Here is a 12,420-nt window from a genome sequence, read left to right on the forward strand (position 1 = left end):
GATTCGACCCCTAGCCTGGGAACCTCTATACACCACAGATGTGGCCCTAAAAAGACAAAAGACATACACACACACACAAAAAAAGATTTATTTTTTTGCAAGTATTTCACCAGCCCAGGCTTGGATACCTTGTGAAAATGACAGTCAATACTCTAAATCAGTGGCTTGTAATACTACAAATGTCTTGATGATGATTTTCCGAATCATCAAGAGGGTCTGGAATTCTGTGTGATCCTATAAATTGGTGTGTGGGGGGGTATTTACACAGGTGTGGTCACTTATAAAAAAGTATTGTGAAAATCAGAATAACAGTCCCCTGACAATGTCCATATCCTAATCTTTGAAATTTGTGAGTATATTGCCTTACATGGAAAAGAGAACTTTGCAGATGTGATTAATAATCTTGAAATGGGGAGATTATCCAGTCAGGCTCTTATTGGAAGGAAAACGTAGGGTTAGAGTCAGAGAAAGACAAATACTGGGCGAGGCTACAAAGCAGCTTTGAAGCTGAAAGATGGGGCCATGAGCCAAGGATACAGGCAGTCTCACAGGGGAGAAAGGCTAGGAAAAAAGATTCTCCTCCAGAGCTTCCAAAAGGAACCCTGCCCTGCCAACACCTTGACTTTTAGGACTTCTGACCTCCAGAACTAAAGATGAGAAATTCAAGCCACTAATTGTTATAAATAGAAAACTAAAGCTTTGTAGACTTTGCTGTACATATGTAAATTTAAAAGTTAAACTTAAAAAAGTAATGTAATGGCATAGGCCAGCAGCTATAGCTCAGATTCAACACCTAGCCTGGGAACCTCCATATGCCATAGGTACATCCCTTAAAAAAAAAAGGTAATATAAGAATCCAGACAATTATTTCTTTGAACAAAGTGCAACATATTCATAAAAGCATAGTGCCCATCACCACCAAAACTGCACCAGAAATATGTTACTGATGCCAGTATAATAAGTTCCCTTAAAATGAAGTTTATCAAATCCTGCTCACTAATTAGGAGGCCATTTTACTTTAGGTCATTCTCAAAGTATAGCCATGCCTCATCTTTAACTTCAGAAATTTTCCCCAACATGCTCAGGCCAGTTATACAGATTCTTTTACACCAAATTATTCAGAGCAAATCTTTGGAATTTTTTTTTCCTTTTCTTTTTTTTTTTTTTTTTTTTTTTACTTTTTAGGGCTACACCCTCAGCACATGGAAGTTCCCAGGCTAGGGGTCGAATCAGAGCTACAGCTGCCGGCCACAGCCACAGCCACAGCCACTTCTCTGAGCCTACTGCAACCTACTGTAGCTCACGGCAACACCAGCTCCTTAAACCACTGAGTGAGGCCAGGGATCAAACCTTCATTCTCATGGATACTAGTCAGATTCGTTTCCAGGGAGCCGCAACGGAACTCCCAAATCTTTCGAATTTTAACTCATGCAATTTCTGAAGCTTTAAGGGACAGACCAAAGTAGGGGAGCATCCAGCCTAGAAGAGAGAACATGTGATCATGGATGGATCTAGAATAAAGAAGGAAGACAGACTTTTCAGTGGGGTTTTGTTACTGTTCTGAAATCTCTACAGCAAATGCACATTCTTACCGCCCCCACGTGCTCTGCCACTGGCCAGAAGTTTACATTAGTTCTGAAATAACAGTGATGATCCTTTGACAATGTGGGTCTCCCCTCAGGCTCCCCAAAAGGGTGTCGTAAAGTAGGGCAAGGCCCAACTTACAGCATACGTCAAGATTTTGTTTTTTTCTAAACCAAGGTGTAACAAATCTGAAGTGAACACTGTGCAATCATGAACCTTATATCTATATACACTTAATTACCTGGTGAAATCACCACTGAGATCAAGGCATAGAATACTCTCTCTTCTGCAGATGGGGCCCTGATAGAACACAAGGCTTAAAAGACTTTTACTGATCAGGAAAAAAAGGGGGGGGGGGTCCTGAATGCAATGCTCAGAAACAGTACATTAAGGGACAGAGCGGAGACACCATTCAAAAAGCACACTGTTCGTCCTAGAGGAAAATTAAAAACTAGGTGAGAACAGGATACAAATAGTGTGGGCATGCTGTTCATGGAATGTGGGATAGAGAACTGGCAGGGTTCCTGCTCTCGCAATTTATCCCTGAAGGGGAAAAAACAGTCAATCCTATATCTAATCTTAGCTAAATAAAACAAGCATTTTTCTAGCCTAAATGGGAAGGGCTTAGAGAAGGGACAATAGATTTTCAATCACTAAAGAAAAAGCTAAGAGGACTTGGGGAACATTTTATGTCACACAAATTCTGGCAGGGAGGGCTGGCCTCACCACCCCCCTGGGTCCTCAGCCACGTGCCCCTCACTCAGGCTCCACCTGGACATCAGTGGAAAAAGCTGGGAACTTTCAGGATCCTGGGGGTACAAGGAAACTAAGCTATAGAACAGGTCCACCTAAAAAAAGAAGAAGAAGAAGCTGACAGCAGGGGCAGACATGTATGCCAGCAGCAATCTAAAAATCAGAGCCACAAATGTTTGAACCTCTACTATCCATATGCCATGCTTAGCACTGGGCACAGGTTTTGCTCATGTATTCCTTGCAAAAGACCTAAGCATAAAAATTCCCATTATCAGCATTTTACAGAAGAGGAAAGTAAATTTGGAAACGTCAAGTAATTGCCCAAACTAGAAAGAGAGGCAAGACTCAGACCCTACATCTGTCAGGTTCTAGAAGCCATATTCTTCACCACCACAGAGACGGTCTCTCTGTGAGAGGGCTCCCCGGGCCCACACACCTCCCCGTGCTGCCCCTCACCTGGCACCTCTTTGCTGCAGGAGCATCTGGCCCCCAGGGGCTCATCTGCTTTCACCAGCACTTTCTGCTGTTGTGGGAGAACCGTGATGTGAGAAAAAGCTCCCCCACATTCTAGAAAATGCCCTCGCTGCCCAATCTCCTCTACTACCACCTCCAACCAATACTGACGTTAGCCCCAACCATGCCACCAACCCTCTTTCAATTCCAGACAGGATTCTGTTTTCCTGGGGCTAGAGGTGAAATTGTAATTGACTCTTTTTTTGCTCCAGTCCCTCCCCAAAATGATGTTACCTAAAACAGGAGCCCCCAGTCACTCCCAAAGCTCCACAGCATTGAATTTAAGGCTGTTTCCCCTCTGGTTATCCCTCACTTGTCAGGAGAGAGTAGAGGGATTTGTACCACAGGCATCATGGGTCAGCTTTCTCAGAATCACCCTGAAGCCCCCTTACTGACCTTGCTCACACTGTCATGCCCTCCCTCTGTCATTAGCCTGGGGATTCTCAGCATCCAGCGTGAGTTATACAGGATGCCAATAGGTCAGGTCTTGGCCCGCTGCCACTGTTCTGCAAACTCAGGCAGCTGAAGAGCCACTTTCCAGAGAGCAGCCCCAGTTCTGGCCCTCAACTATCACCATCCTGCAGAAGTCAGCCAGCACCTGCTTGAGGTCACCCTCCTTTTCTTTGTCCCTTTTTCTCTTTCCTCTCCTGCCCCCATCCCCCGGCCTCCCCCTTTCCCTGTCTCCACTTCCTGACTAGCTTCCGGGCTCCCTCCCCCTTTGTCTAGACTGGCTCATTATTTGGGCTGAGCTTCTGCTCTCCACCCCAGCACCCCCTTCATTCTGACACATGGTGTGAAAGAAAAGCCAACCCTTCAAACATAGGCTCCAACCTATGAGAGGCTCCAACCTATGAGAGGCTCCAACCTACACCCTGTAGGCTGGGGTGCAGATGTGACATCTCAACAGGGGTTGACTGGCAAAGCAGGGCTCCTAAAATAGTAATTTCTGTAAATAATTTTATATGTGATATTTTTTGAAGCATGATAATCCTCACCAAGGGAAAAATGAGACCTTTGTGTGACTTGCTTAGACTTTACAGTTTTCTCTTTGATTTTTTTTTAAGTCTCAAGATGCAGGGATGAGCAGGATCAGTGGCCGAGGCTTCCCAGAGCCTCAGGGCAGCCTGAAGGGCAGGCTGGGCAAGGGGACCGAGGCGTGTTACCTTCTCCATGCGCTCAATCAGCCTGTCCAGCTCTCCGATCCTCTGGTCCTTCTCCTCCAGGCTAATCTCTGCCGCTTGCATCTTCTTATTGGCTTCTTCAATGGCTTTCAGAAAATTATTGGTCTCTTCCTGCAAATGAAACACACTGTCCTCAGGAGAGTGTAGAGTCCCTACCAACCAGGGTCCAAAGAGCGCAGGCCCTGCTAAGTCATCAGGTCTCTTTAAATGCATGACCCTGTGGCCTTGAAGGGTCTCAAAGATCATGAACTCAAACTCTATGATTCTGGTTCTCACTATGAATACAGGCACACCATGTGGTTTTTTAATGGGCCTGGCTCTTTTTTCTCCTCTTTCTTTTAAGTCATTGTGTCTCAAAGGAGCCTACAAGCATTCTTTATCTCCTGACTCCGTGCTGACAATGTCACTGTAACTGCCAAGAACAGAAGGGGAATTAGGGCTGGATCTGAAATTGAATGCACCATGCTCAGCTCTTTCTCCCACATTGCAAAGTACCAACTCAACCAATTAAGCCTGTTAGGACACAAGATAAGGCAGAATGGAGTCCCTGCCTTCAAGGAACTGATGCTCTTTTAGAAAAGCCAAGACATGGGATGTACAGCCCGGCTCTAATAACAGGACAAGAGAATTCCATAGCAAAGAATGGACAGTGAGTGGGTTTTCCACAGACAGAGGGCACTTCCAGCTTTGTGAGTGGGTATGACTTCATTCATGGACAGGCCAGCATTTCCAAGGCTTTCAGGGAGCTTAGGATCAAGGATAGGGGAGGAAGGGCAAACGGAGTGAGGAAGGGAAGGGCTGCAGGTGAGCCCAAGATCTGCGTGGATGCTGGCAAATGGTCAGCCTGGGTAGAAAAAGGGGTGTGGTGAGAGACAGAGACTGGGGACCACTGCAGGCAGGGAGGGGGTACATAAAGGCAGGGAGGGAGAAGGGAGAAGAGTGAAAGGGCAAACGATCAATTCCTCAACCCGTCACCCACGTGAGAGCCCACTAACTCACCTCCAAGCAGAAACCCTACCAGTGAAAACTCACTGACAATAATGAACCTCAGCCTCTCCATCACCCCATCAGCACATGGGACATACACACCAGGAGAGCCTCCTTCTCAGCACTGTGCCTCTGCTGCTCCTCGTGCAGCTTTTCTTCGTATTGGCTGTACAGCTTCCTGGTCATCTCTCTCATCACCTCTGCATTGGCTTCTTGGGAGGATTCCACCTGCAGAGAGACCTGCTTCAGAGCTACGGCTTTGGTGGGTTCCGGGGAAGTCCACCCCTTCTACACGGTGTGCCACATGCCTGTGCTCAGAGTGGACCCATGCACCAGGGCTCCACAGAGACAGAGGCAGCAGGAACCAGTGGGGAAATGGACAGAAAGAAGAAGGAAAAGGGGTGAATGGGCAGCCAGAAAGTAAAAGGTGGCCGTTTATAGCAATTTATTTGATATTGTTAGGAAAAGGTGCTCCACATGAGGGAATTCTTCCAAAGGCAGAAAGTCTAAGTATTAACCTTGCCAACCCTACCCCCTACAATTTAGCCATTTTTATTTTATTCATTTAATTTTTGTTTTCTTTTTACAGCCACACCTGCAGCATCTGGAAGTTTCCAGCCTAGGGGTCAAATCAGAGCTGTAGCTACCAGCCTACACCACAGTCACAGCAACACTGGATCCAAGCTGCATCTGCAATCTACACCACAGCTCACAGCAACACCAGATCCTTAACCCACGGAGCAAGGCCAGGGATGGAACTTGCATCCTCCCATGGATACGGTACTAGTTGGGTTCTTAACTCACTAAGCCACAACTGGAACTCCCCATTTTAGCTATTTTTAAACTGAATTCTCTCTAAAATGTGCCATGTTCAACTGTCTTATTAACCCTTTTCTTCAATGACTCTTGTCTAATTTCTTTTGCTCCCAACATTTCATCACCTTTTAGTCTATCCATTTTAACCTTTTTCTCTGGTTAATATACCCACACTCTAACTGGCCTCAGAAATATATACTTTTTAATTTTTGATTTTTCTGTTGTGACTTGAAAATAAGATCACTACATTATTAGAATTGGGTCAGAGTAGGATAAACTACACAATTTTTTAAATAAAAATGTTTCCCGGAGTTCCCGTTGTGGCACAGTGGTTAACAAATCCGACTAGGAACCATGAGGTTGCGGGTTTGGTCCCTGCCCTTGCTCAGTGGGTTAACGATCCAGCGTTGCCGTGGGCTGTGGTGTAGGTTGCAGATGCGGCTCGGATTCCGCGTTGCTGTGGCTCTTGCGTAGACAGGTGGCTACAGCTCCGATTAGACCCCTAGCCTGGGAACCTCCATATGCCATGGGAGCAGCCCAAGAAATAGCAAAAAAAAGACAAAAAAAAAAAAAATGTTTCCTGGGGTTCCCATCATGGCTCAGAGGAATCAAATCCAACTAGGAACCATGATCCCTGGCCTTGCTCAGTGGGTTAAGGATCCAGGTTTGCCATGAGCTGTGGTGTAAGTTGCAGACGAGGCTTGGATCTGACGTGGCTGTGGCTGTGGTGCGGGCTGGCAGCTGTAGCTCTGATTGGACCCCTAGCCTGGGAACCTCCATATGATGTGAGTGCAGTCTTAAAAAGCAAAAAAAAAAAAAAAAAAAAAAAAAAGTTTCCTATAGGAGGAAAGAGGAAGTATGAAAGGAAAAGGGAGATTACAGATATTGGTGTTCTAGAGAAAAGTGGACCCGTGGTCAAGCCAGGGGCAAGCTTAGGAGAAAAAGCAGAGCCCTGGGGATGGCTGGTGTTTCCTTTCTAACTGGGCACTGCTCTTGCCTGTGACCTTCAGGCCCTTGATTTCATGCTTCTGCAGGTTGGTTTGTGTCCCTTCCTGCCAGCTTATTGATTGTTCAAGAGAGCTGAGTTAGCTGGGTAGGGAGTCTCTGATAAGCAAAGTGTGCTGCCTGATGTTTACTCCAGAGCCTGGACAAAAGTCTCTCGAGATGCCCTCTAACTCTCCTTTCTCCTGGCTACCCAAGTTCTGGCACCAAGGAGCCACAGAATGGGAAGTCCTGAATGGAGATGATCATTAGCTAAGAGAGACTGAGTGCGGTACTGTGCTCCATCCCCTCGTCCAGAACAGGCTCTGTCCCTTGAATCCTGCTGACTCTGCATCCAGGTCTCGTGAAATCCTGAGTCCCGTAACTTTTTTCATTGTTATTTTGGGAGTAAAGGAAAGCAGGAGTCCCTAAACAGGCAACCGCAGGCTGGATTTAGAGGTTTGGCCTCCCTGGAGTCACAGCATCTCTCCAACAGACAGGGAAGCACGGCCCCGGGGCATAGAGTAGACACTCAGTACTATGTGTGGAGCAAAGGAATGGAGAAAGATCCTGCACTTTCAGACTTGTTCAGCAACAAACCCCCTCATTTCAAAGTAACTCTTAGGCAAAACAATGCTTGAGAGAATAAGTAGAAGAGCAGCCCTGTTTGAAAGCCAAGAGGAGCTTATCTACTCTGGAGCTCTGGGGTCCTTCCCAGCCCCCAGGTGGCTGTGTTTGGCCAAGTGGATGGTGGCACACAACCCTTGCGGTGGCAGTCACAGAGACTGTGCGGTGCAGCGTGGCAGCCCAGCCCCCACCGCACATCCCTGAGGCAGCCCATGCAGGGGGACCATGGGGTCTGGTTTGTTCCCCTAACTCAAATTTTTTTTTCCGTCTTTTTAGAGCCACACCCACCATATATGGAATTTTCAGGTGAGGAGTTGAATAGGAGCTACAGCTGCTGGCCTACACCACAGCCATAGCTATGCAGGATGCTCAACCCATTAAGAGAGGCCAGGGATCAAACCTGAGTCCTCATGGATACTAGTTGGGTTCATTACTGCTGAGCCACAACAGGAACTCCCCCAACTCAATTCTTAACAGCTCCTCCTTGCACTCCCCCAACTACTCTGTTTTGTGCAACAGATCACATGGACACAGTACCCCTAAGGCGCGCTCCTCTAGGACAGGCTGGGGCTGGGTTGAACACACTCTGAAAACCAGACTAAATAAAAACAAACTTCAGGAAATCATCCACTGAGGACTGCTGTGAGCCGTCCCTGGGTCTGCTGGTGACACAGGGGAGGAACTCCATCTATGTTTCCAACTTGGAAGCAGCATGAACACCTCCAGGAACTTAGAAGCCGAGCTGAGGAACAAGCATGACCTGGGGGCAGGAGGGCCACTGCCCAGCATCTTTGTCACCCATTCCTTTTCTTCTTGGGTGCCCCTTAGCTCTTTATTGTCAAATCAGACAGAAAGGCCTTGGAACCTCAGAGAGACTCTAAACCATGAAGATTCTGAAGTCTCAGCCCTGTGGGCATCCTGGTACATAGGGCAGCGCCACAATAATGGTCTCAGCAAGAGTGCCCAAAGGGTGAATGCAGGCTCCCCCATGAGTGTAGATAGAAAGTCCTCAGGGCCTTCAAGTCAAATCCTACCAGGCTGGCCACAAAGGGTGGGAAAACCCAAGAAGAGAATAGAGAAAAGAAAATGGGAGAGTTGACCCTGGGAGGAAGAAGAAGAGAAGAGGAGAGATGGAGCTCCCATCGTGGCTCAGTGGTTAACGAATCCAACTAGGAACCACAAAGTTGCGGGTTCGATCCCTGGCCTCACCCAGTGGGTTAAGGATCCAGCGTTGCTGCGAGCTGTGGTGTAGGTCGCAGACGTGGCTTGAATCTGACATTCCTGTGGCTGTGGCCTAGGCCAGCGACTATAGCTCCGATTAGACCCCTAGCCTGGGAACCTCCATATGCTGCAGGTGTGGCCCTAGAAAAGACAGAAAAGAAAAAAGAAGAGAGAGAAAGGTGAGTGGGCAGCCTATGCTCCTACACGTTACCTTCATTTTCAGCAGCTGGTTTTCAACTTGCGCCACCTCTAACTGCCTCTGCTTTTCCCGCAGCTTGTCCATGGAGGCTTCATATGTCTGCTGCAGATTCCTGATCTGATCCTTAATGCTGCTATTCTCCAGAGTAACATCCACAAGGGTTTTCTGTTTGGATGAAAATAAAAACCAAACTCAGATCCAGGGGTGTGAGAAAACAGGGCCAGAGACACACACCAGGGCATCTCTTTGCCATTAACCATTGAGCTAGACGTCAGCCCCTGGGAGATGCACACCTGAGACCCTGGTGTTGGAGCACCTGAGGTTCCTCCACGGTGGTCAAGAGGTCTACCATCCTGAAGTTGGGTGGGCCAGCTGGCTTCTCCCATAACTGGCTTCCCCATGGCTTCTGCCAATACTACATGCCATTGCTCAGGATGGATGGAAATGGATTAAAACCCTTTTCTAAGGGAAAATGTTTATCATGCATCATTTCACATGGGGGAAAAAATGGGTTTAAAAACAGTAAGCATAGAAGAATCCCATCTGCTAAAAAAAAGCATAAGCATCTATTCAAATGTGTTCATGAATAGAAAAGAAAAAAAAAAAAAAGACTAGGAGGAGAGTCACCAAAATCCAAATAATGGTTTGCATACATGATAGGATTATGGGTAACATTTATTTTTTTCTCCTTTGTATTTTGTTATATTTCCCAAATTCCCAAGTTGAAATAAAAAACCAGAACATGTATTTTATGGACTAGAGATATTCCTTTTCTGGATGAGCTGCAAGGACAGCAACAACACGGCTGAGGTCACAGTGATGTTGGCAGATACTCCACCCACCTCCCTTAGGCAGAGCATCATGGTGATGAAAGGAGGACTGGGGACACAGTGTCTGACAGGGTCAAAAGCCTATTGTTACTGCTCCATGCCACCCACTGGAGCAGGAATGTTTAAATTAATATTGCTGCTATTTCACGCTTCAAGTTACTTGCTTAACTCTCCTTGCAGAGAAGTGGCTTCCACAATCCAAGAATTCCTCCCACTGGAAACAGGGTTACAGATCCCTTCTACCGCCTCCCCAAGTCACCTACAGCTTCCTATGAGAAGGTCTGGAAACTCTGGGGTTGGACACACTTGCAACCTGTGTCCTTTTGGTAGATGGTCAGTCTCTGAAGCTCCTCCAACTCCTTAGCCTCCACTTGGGATAATGAGCCTCATTCCTATGCCAATTCAAATCAGTAGAAAGGATTTTCTTTTTCTTTTTTCTTTCCTTTTTTTTTTTTTGTCTTTTGTCTTTTTAAGGCTGCACCCGCGGCACAAGGAGGTTCCCAGGCTAGGGATCCAATCAGAGCTTCTGCTGCTGGCCTACACCACAGCCACAGCAACATTAGGTCCAAGCTGCACCTGCGTGCGACCTATACCACAGCTCCCGGCAACACTGGATCCTTAACCCATGGAGCAAGGCCAGGGATCAAACTGGCAACCTCATGGTTCCTAGTCAGATTCGTTTCCGCTATGCCACGATGGAAACTCTAGAAAGGATTCTCAATGGCGGAAAATAAATAAAATCGGTGATACAAGGAGCTTTAGAAAGCACCTGGCCCAACCACCCCCTCTCCAAGTCCCTCCCACTGGCTTTACAGACACCAGTCTCCTACTTAGGAACAGGTATCTGGACCAAGAAACCGTTGGAGTCCCAGCTCTACCACTAGCTAGATACCTTATTCAGATCACTTCTCCTTGTTGGCCTCACTTTATTTATCCATAAAACAAGGGGTGTGGAGACCATCTCACCAGCTCTTGCCAGTGCCAACTTGCTATGGAATCAAACCAAGGATCTGGTCCTACCAGTCACAGTGACAATGAGGTCAACTAGACAATGGAAGAAAGAAGCAGCCAGCCACCTTCAGACTCAGTTGTTTCCTGACCATGAGATGGTAATTTTCTTTCCTCTGCTTCCCCCTTCTTCTTTCCCTGCCTTCTTCTTCTTCTTCTTTTTTTCTTTTTCTTTTTTTTTTTTTGAAAACAAATCTTTTTAATCTTTTCATTATAAGGCTCCTCTGTCTGCCCTGGATTAGGAAACTAGACCATAAGCAGGTCTGAGTCAGGGCCCCTGTTCGATCTGTGAAGTAAAGGCCAGGAGTGTCAGTGGTGGAGACAAAAAAATGCTGCCTGCCATTTCCAGAAACAATGAATTTTGCCCACCATCGAGCCATCAGCCACTGTAGCCAGCCCCAAGAGGGCACCCTAGGCAAATTCAAGATGGGAAAAAACAGGAAGGACCCTGGCCTCATACAGTTAAGATGCATATCAAAGAAATAATTTCAATGAGCCCTGACTCTTGTATCTTCCTATACATAGAAAAGCACTAAAATTATTAACTTAGGAGACCTGTTCTTTGTGATTAACAGCAATCTTTAATGTTTGACTACATCTGTTTTTCAGCAAAAAATCCTGTGTGTGCTGGCTCCTCTGTTACTTCTTCAGAACAGCTCCTCGGAGCTGTCTGAGAGATTAATCCCAGGCTTTAGTCCTCAAATAAGACATAACTCTCAGAAATGAATTGCAGTACAGAGGAAACCAATCTAACTATATCCATGAGGATGTGGGTTGGATCCCTGGCCTCACTCAGTGGGTTAAGGATCCTGCGTTGCTGTGGCTGTGGTGTAGGCGGGCATTGGCAGCTCTGATTCAACCCCTAGCCTGGGGATGTCCATAGGCAGCAGGTATGGCCCTAAAAAGCAAAATAGTAATAGTAACTCTCAAATGTTAGGTTATGCTTTTTTTTTTTTTTTTTTTCCCCAGTCAACAGTGGGATGGCAAATTCCAACCCAGATTCCAACCAGATTTGAACACAGGTGAGGTCCAGCATTTCCTGGCTGGCCAGAAGTGAGAAGATTCCCAAGAGGGAAGGAAAGGGAGGCTGGGTGAGCCCCCTGGATGGCAGGAAGAAGGGGAACAAAGGCTAAAAAGCTACTGAATAAACCAGACCCCAAGCAGGGCTTGGGCTAGGGCCAGGGGAAAGCTGTCATGCACTACAGAGAGCCAGGAAAAGGGTGGAACTCAGAGGCCCCACCAAAAATGGGCCTCCCAGACAAACCAAACAGGAGACCCACCCAGGCCCACTGCAGGACTGTGGCCTAGTTTTGCTGTTGGCACTACTGCCCTGACAGCTGTTAGCAGAGAATACTGGATCGGAAAGGATGAGGATAATCCCAACTGGAAAACCTCTTTGCTTATCTAACAATTTATTTATAAAGAAAGAACTAGAAAGGAAGTGACATAGCTTGTGGAACTTCCTGGAGGAAGGTAAAAAGATAAGAGCCAAATAAAGCTGGAAAGGGGCAGAAACTATTGTTTGCAAGATTGGAAATTAAAGCCAAGAGAAGCTGTCTCTGGTGAATACAATGTTTGCTCTGAATATTTTCAAGTTAATTTGCATGTTACATGGGGGGCTCAGTTGGAAGAGTAACAATGGGCAGTATAGGACTGGTTATCTCCTAGCAAAGCAAACTAATCAAGAGAAAAATTCCCTTGACTGTGAGTGGACAACACA

General features: G+C 46.6%; 1 protein-coding gene across 5 annotated transcripts in view; it reads right to left on the minus strand.

Annotated features, from left to right (window-relative positions):
* MYZAP (myocardial zonula adherens protein) overlaps positions 1-12,420 on the minus strand; it is a 98,780-nt gene that overhangs the window by 49,499 nt on the left and 36,861 nt on the right. For 2 of the 5 annotated variants that reach the window (XM_021094625.2, XM_021094634.2), the window contains exons 6-8: positions 8,875-9,027; positions 5,121-5,246; positions 4,014-4,142 (exon numbers count right to left, since the gene is read on the minus strand). In XM_021094625.2, the coding sequence (XP_020950284.1) occupies positions 4,014-4,142; positions 5,121-5,246; positions 8,875-9,027 (408 nt within the window). Of the gene's footprint in view, positions 1-4,013; positions 4,143-5,120; positions 6,342-6,593; positions 9,028-12,420 lie in introns of those variants that run through there. The other 3 variants (XR_014810662.1, XR_014810658.1, XR_014810663.1) reach the window with 3 other exon arrangements.

The sequence above is a fragment of the Sus scrofa genome, chromosome 1 (genome assembly GCF_054392235.1).
Source record: "Sus scrofa isolate SSC_HxYL_T2T_F1_AM1 chromosome 1, Sscrofa_HxYL_maternal_Yorkshire_Landrace_v2.0, whole genome shotgun sequence".
Lineage (NCBI taxonomy): Eukaryota > Metazoa > Chordata > Mammalia > Artiodactyla > Suidae > Sus > Sus scrofa.